This window comes from Vombatus ursinus, unplaced genomic scaffold (assembly GCF_900497805.2).
Source record: "Vombatus ursinus unplaced genomic scaffold, bare-nosed wombat genome assembly UNPS02015404.1, whole genome shotgun sequence".
Classification (NCBI taxonomy): domain Eukaryota; kingdom Metazoa; phylum Chordata; class Mammalia; order Diprotodontia; family Vombatidae; genus Vombatus; species Vombatus ursinus.
The window spans coordinates 961,769-968,923 of NW_020955182.1; the positions used below are offsets into that span (position 1 = coordinate 961,769).

The 7,155-nt window shown below is 47.1% G+C and overlaps 1 protein-coding gene across 1 annotated transcript in view; it reads left to right on the top strand.

Annotated features, from left to right (window-relative positions):
• The first annotated feature begins 830 nt into the window (after positions 1–830).
• Positions 831–7,155, top strand: part of CXCL12 (C-X-C motif chemokine ligand 12) — a 21,023-nt gene continuing 14,698 nt past the window's right edge. Inside the window, exon 1 of the mRNA XM_027847402.1 lies at positions 831–1,010. Coding sequence (XP_027703203.1) covers positions 950–1,010 — 61 coding nt within the window. The 5' untranslated portion in view covers positions 831–949. The remainder of the gene's footprint in view (positions 1,011–7,155) is intronic.

A 7,155-nucleotide genomic window follows, 5' to 3' on the forward strand; every position in this document is an offset into this window, starting at 1 on the left:
TACATATACATGTATATATGTAGATGCAAATGTGCACACACATCTATCAATAGATAAAGATTGATAGAGATTATATAGATGATGTGTATTAACTGCATTTCAGTGTATATTTGTAATTCTATGTGTTTGTTTCATATACTTGAAAACTTTATTCTTCGAAAGGGACTTTGGGCTTCCCCACCTGGTCAAAGGGACTCACGATACGTAAAAAGATTAAGAACCCTTTATCTAAGGGAAGAGCTCGTCAGGAGAAAGTCAGGATCTCAGAAACGTCGCCATCTCCATCCCCCCACCCTCCAATGCGACAGTTTAGGGCGAGTCTGTGAAGTGTAAGAAGTAGAGGGGCCACATCATTCTCTCTCCCCTACCCCCAGACTCTCTACTCCTCACAAGCAAACACCCTTTAAACGTCCAACGCGTGGAGCCGGCAAACTACGCCCCCTCCTCCCTGCTCCCCGTCCTGCCCCCCCCCTACTGAAGTGCCCCAGGCTCCGAAACCGGCTCCCCGCCTCCCTCAGATCCCGCTTGACTCCCCCGGAGCAGCTCGGGCCACTTCGCGTCCTTTGCTGTTTGGTTTGGGGTATTTATTTACTCTCCTTTTCCTCCTAAAGTTGGCTAAACTCGCCAATCTTTGGGCCGGCTGCGGCGGAGAGAGTTTTGGTCTTCTGGGCATGGTCCAACAATGTTAATAGAGGAAGGATGTAATAACATGCCACGGGCAATAAATCATGGTTAGCTGCTCCCCTCCCCCTCCTCTGGGTCCTCCCCACCACCCTGCCCCCCGCCCCTCTCCCCTCCCCTCCTCTCTCCCAGCCCCCAGCTCGCCCCCTCTATAGAGGAGAGAAGAGAGCGCGTAGAGGCGCACACGGCTGCTGGACTTTCACTCTTCTCTCGCCTGCTACCCCTTGAACACCTCGCAGCTTCGACCTCGGCTCCCCAACCAAGGACCATGGACGTGAAAGTGGTCGCCCTGGTGACCTTGCTGGTGGCAACACTTGCGCTCTCCGAGGGTAAGTGGGAGCCCCGTGCCCGTACCTCACGGGGGCACTCGGAGGCATCTCCCTGCCTTAGGGGATAGAAGCCCTGAGCCCCTGCCGTAAGTAGGCACACTCTTCCCCTCTGGTTACGGACAAGTTTAAATGGCCCAATGAAGGTAGAATTCTTGCCTTCAAACCCAGGTGAGCCCTAGCGCTTTACTACACCTTTGGGCAGAGTAGGTCCCCTCGGAGTGATGATTTTTCTACAAGTCTCGCTCATGGGGGAGCTGCAGATCTAAGCCTGAGTAGGTTGGGGGAGAAAACCAGGGAGAATTGTTTACTTTTCCAGGCAAGCTAAGGAGCTGCCCTCCTCTTCTTCCCGCCTGCTGCGGTGTCTCTACCAGCCTAGTTTCGCTTGCAGTTGGGCAAGGCTTGAGCACCCAGATTCGCAGAAACACCGTTTACCTTTTCCCTGTTTTCAACTCGGCGATTGGCTTGAGGACGCCTTAAATTAGGCTCCAGAGGGCAAGCGACTTTGCACTTAAAGCGAGACCCGCTCTCCTTTGCCGATGAGACGGCCAAGATACGAGTGGAAATTTTTCTCCCCTCTAACTGGAGACCACCATTCCTTCACGAGGGGGTCTAGCTCCTTCCACGTCTTTTCACGTTGGGGCTAGGAATTTACTTTGCTATGTAAACCCATCAGTAACCAGAGAGAGGGGGGAAAAACCGTTGAGCCGAGTAAGGAGAAAGAAACCTCGGGCCCTATTTCCCAGTTTTATTTTCTCCAAAGGAAAAAGAGAACAAAACTAAGCATATTGTAATTAAAAACAGTGACCTTCCCTCCTCTCCTCCTCTCTCGACCCCTCCTCCGACCGCAGGGATTTTTTTTTCACTTTCTACTTTAGAATAGCATCAGGCTGCACATGTGCGGGCTTTCCCCGGCTGCTTGCCTGCGGCTCCAGCTGCGGGCTCTGCTCCCAGCCCCGGCGTCCTTGCGCTGTAGAGATGTGCCCAGCAATTCTCTCCATTAGGTTCTACTTCGCCCAGGAGTTCCCTCTGCTAGGGACTCAGCTGAGGTCAGAAGTTCTGTCTACCAGGAGTCCAGCTGTGTTCAGGGGTTCCCTCTATGTAGGACTTTGCTTCACCGACACTTCTTGTTTCTCTGTGGGAGAACAGGCAAGGGCAGTGATCTGCAGAGATTTAGGGACGAAAGGGGAACTGAGTTAAAAATAACTCAGGCTAGGGTTAGGGCTCCTGGGGACTGACGAGGTCCCAAGGCACCTGGCAGAGGCTCTCCAGAAAGTGGTCTTCCTCTCTAGCACACTTTCCCCAGCTAGGGAAAACTGCCAGAAACCAGCTATATCTCTCGATATAAGGACCTGCTTGGTGCTGCGGTGATTTAGTCCAAACGAAGTACTCTAGGTCTCGCTTTCCCTTCCTCTCTCCTCCCCCCACCCCGTACCTCCACCCCCCCCCCCCGTGACCCTAGGGAAACAATGGAGGCGAGAGCCCGGGCTGAACAGCTGTTAGGATTGCACAACCTTTGAGCTGGAGAGCAAAACATGCCCCGCTAGCCTTCCCTTGCTAAATTTGCATTCTCTCTGAATCTCAAGATTGGATTATGATATTTGAGAAGATACGTATATAGGTTTGGGAGATGCAAGGTAACCAACTCCTTAATTTTATAAATAGGGAAAGTGAGGCCCCGGGAGGCGGAGTGGCTTGCCCGAAGTCACAGAACTATCCTAAGTAGCAGAGTCAGGCTTCGAACCGAAGACCTCTGACTTAAAGACGTAGTAGCAAAGAAGGATAGATTTGGATTCAGAGGACCCCTGCCTCTGTTCTTTACTATCTGTGTGACCTTTGGTAAATTACTTCATCTCTGTAGGCCTCAGTTTCCCTATCTGTAAAACAAGGGAGGGTTGAACTGTATGCCCTTGGACGGCCCCTTTCAGCTCCCAATGTAGTACTCAGCGATACTCCGTAAACTGCACCACGCGGTGGAAGCGCCAGCTTTCACTGAAGGATGATTTCCTTCCCTTGGCGTACCCTGCTCCGCGTCAGTAAACGAGCAAGAGCGCTGTGATGAGCTGCCAAGGAAAACGCTCGAGCGAGCGCGCGCGCCCTTAGTAAGAGCCTGACAGCGTATGCACCAACTATTCCAGTAATCCCCGGGAGCGACCAAAGGCTTCCCAGGCAGAGCCCCGGCTCCAAAAAATCCGAGAGCACTCCCTTCCCCCCTCTTCACTCCCCCCAACCCCATTCTCCTGCAGAAACACACCTGCGGATACAGGCTCTTTTGTAATGGAGGCAAGGGCTCCCTGGCTATTTTTAACGGGTGGCACTTGAAAGTTTAATCTCCTAGACATTCGGCAGTTGAGAACCTCGGTGTCCGGTTTCATAGTGTGTAAAGCGAGAAAGAGAGAGCAGGGAAAAGAGAAGAGAGGGGAAACCGAGAGGCGGCAGGGAGAGATTGGATTGCCTTTCTCAAGATTGAGTTCAGAGAAAACTCAATTGGACCAACCAAAGTACCCTGAGCGCTTGTCAGTTCTCTGAAAGAAAAAAAAATATCTTAAAAACAACGAACTCAGGATTTGGGAAAATACTTATTTCTGTTTAGTCTTGTTATGTCAGTGGAGTGCCTCCAGATTCGAAAGCACAAAATGGGGCGGGGGCTCTGAGTGTTTTGGTTTTGGTTTGTTTTACCCCCACCCCCACCACTACGGGAATCATTCTAGTCGCCGTAAACCAGTGCTCCCAAAAGAGATAAGAGTTGGTGAAAGCAGCTGGAGAAGGTAACTGACAAGTTCGAACTACCAGGACTACCCTGGCGAGTTACTGATAATAGTGCAAAGTGACCACACAGGAGAAAAAATGCCCGAGTTAATCTTCATTCCGTTATCCTTCTTACCTCCCGAAAGAATTGCCCGGGGGAGCGGGGGGGGGGGGGCGGATTTTTAGCTCTACGCACCTAGCTCGAATTCCATAAATACTGTGGTCCATTTGTTGATTCCAGAAATGTAGGACCGCTGGCTGATGGGCACCGTTCTTAATTTTAAATGAGGAAAAACATAGTTTGAAAAATTGTCATAAATATACTCCAAAATTACCCCTCTTCCCATCCTAATTCCTCCAAAATTTAACCAAACAGGGTAAATTTATTAAACGCCTACGATGTGCCAGGTACTGCGTTAGGGAAAGACATACGAAAGCAAAATGAGGTACCTACACTTCTGAAATTCAGTTCAACGTTCGCAGTGGTTGCATATGCATAGTTTGGGGTTATTAAGAATTTGGGGGGAAGGGTGGGACAAGAGGCCGATCCTGGCCATCCAAACGAATGATAACTCTACAACAACTTTCTTTCTTCATGTCACCTACCCTTTTCCTTCTTCACGCAAATCGCACAGCTCGGAGTTGCACACATTGCTTAGAGCCTGGAGACAATTTCGCTTATATTTTGGCTACGTTGGCTCAGATTTTCTGCCCCGTGGTAGAGTCACCAGCTCTTGTGCATTTGCCTAAAGCTCTGTCTACTTGCTGCACAAGGTCTCTCCTGGGGGTGTTAGGCGTTACCCTATTCCATATGGGACTGAGAAATTCTGCTATGTCATACATACCCAGCAGTAATCCCGTGATTCTCAACAATGAATGCCGGAGTCGGGAGACCTGGGTTCATAAGGTAGTTCTCAGGGACGAGATTTGCAAGCCTAATAAAAAGCGCTACACAAATACCCCTCCCCCTTTGCTTCCTCCCCATGCACACCGTAGCACCTAGTCTTGTGTAAGACAAGATGTTCAATTAAGATTTAGATTCCGAGTTAAACTGATGGAAACCTAGGAGATCTGGATATCTATCTCCACCCTGACCCCCATGACCCCTCCCCTCCAAGTAGCGTAGTGGAACAAACCTGAGTCAGAAGAGACTTAGGTTTGAATTCCCTCCTCTGTTACTTGTCAGTTGTGTGGACAAGAGTTAAGCGATCTAATTTCCTATAAAATAAGGATAATAACACCTGAGGTACTAACAGAGCTGTTGTGTTGAGACGCTGGTAAAATACTATGGAGTAGTAAGTGTCAGGAATAGATGAAGAAAATTGGGATCAGAGCAGTTTAGTGACTGCTCTAAAGCCAGGCCAGTTAATGAAAGGTTCTGAAATTGGATCCAGGGCTGCTGATTGATTTATTATTATATTTTTTATATAAGAGAAGCAAATCGGTATTATTTGTTTATAGTCTTGGTTCTCTGGCACTTACTTATACTTTTTTTTTCTTTTTTTGCTTTTCTAAAATTTCAAATGAAAATAATTGCAACAAATGTATCAACACCGCCGTGGTAAAAAGCAGCACAAATATGTGCATATATGGGAGTTAATTTGCTTGTTTCAAAATTTAAATAGTGATTTTTTAAAAAATTTTTTCCCACTCTTATTATTTGGCAGTGGTATTTACCACCACTGGGGTGAAAAGCAGCACATGTATATTTGCATATATATGCATATATGCTAATTTACTCTTGTTTTGAAAGTAAAGTAATGATCCTTTTTTTTTCCTCTCCCACTCTCATTATTTTAACTCATGACAAAGGTTACTCTGGTGAGTGGAATGATCTCCATGCTAGGAGGATTCTTATCTTTTCTCTACACCTAAATAGTTGTTTATGTTTGAAGAAGTAACTTAGTTTCCGTGGGCCTGTTTCCTTGTCTGTAAAATGGAGCTCAGGATGGACCAGACAGTCTCTAAGGTGCCTTTTGAGTTCTAATAGTCTATAATCCTATTTGCAAGGGAAGGCAAATTCAGGCTCACCCTGTGTGCTGCTGGGTGAGACCCACACCGATCTTTCTGTCATGGGGCAGAAATGATCCCAGGCAGCTGCAGGGCAGAGATCACCTGGGCTTCCTGACTTGATTTGAAGTATTCTTTGTACAGAACACACATCTGTGGCCTTGGACACCTTTGACTCACGGAGGTTAAACTCTGTGATTGCCCAGGCCTTGGGGTGACCCAGAGCGTGCAGCTGGGGCTAGGGCCAGGGTGTTTGACCCATCGCCCCCTGCTTGTGAGGTGGGGTGCTCTTTGCACTGGAGCTGAAGCCTGACAACCTGCATTTCCCTTTGGAAGACTGATTGACTCCTTTTCCCTTCTTTCTATGGAGGATCGCTGTCCCAAGTGTCCTGGACACTTGGACATTATATTTTTAGAGATGAGACAATTGAGATGGGAACTTCCTGAAGGGTATAAATAGCTAAGCTAGATTAAATGCACCGTCTACTCAGTGCCAAACTGCAGATAAAACTCAATTCAGTAAATATCTAAGTAGTAGCTTGTTTTGTAATTTTTTAACAGACTATTGACTTTTATATAGCACATTAAGGCTTGCAAAGCACTTTATACAGTATCTCATTTGGGCCTCTACAACCCTGTGAAGTAGGTACTATCATTAGCGTCACTTTACAGATGAGGAAACTCAGTGGGGAGGGAGGTTAAATGATTTGCTCAGGGCTATACAGCCAGCAAATATGTTAGGTGAGATTTGAACCCAGGCCTTCCTGATTCTAAGTGTGGAGATTAATACACTAAACAACACTGCCACCAACTGGACTCAAAATTTCGTTCTCTACAAAGTCTCTTTCTTGGCAAGGCTTGTTCAAGGCTTCTGGGATGGAATGAAGTGAAACAACAAACAGCTTGATCGTCTTCATAACTTTAGTCACGAGATGGCCAATTGCCCTGTGTGGAGAACAAAATGGATCATAGTTTTGGAGCCAGAAGAGCTTTTTGAGATTAACTTGTCCCGGTCCTTTCATTTTCACAGATGAGGAAAATAATGACCAGAGAGATTAATGAACTTTGACATTGTCCCACAGCCAGTAAGTAACTTCAAGGCAGGATTTTAATCCAGATCCTTAAGACAACAAATACAGTGCTATTTCTAGGATGGAGAAAACCTAATCACTCGAACTCTTGGTGGGGTAGCTAAAGAAGCTTTTCTTTGAGAAAAGAAAAAAAATCTTACATGTGACTTTGTCACTGGATGGGACTAACTACATCTTTCTTCTCTGTGCTTGCTGCAAGGATTATTAGGCCATGTTGGTAAACAGCTACACTGCTTTCCTTGAGATAAAGAGCTCATTTTCTCACTGGGAGCAACTCTTGCCTAGCCCTAGTTAAGCTG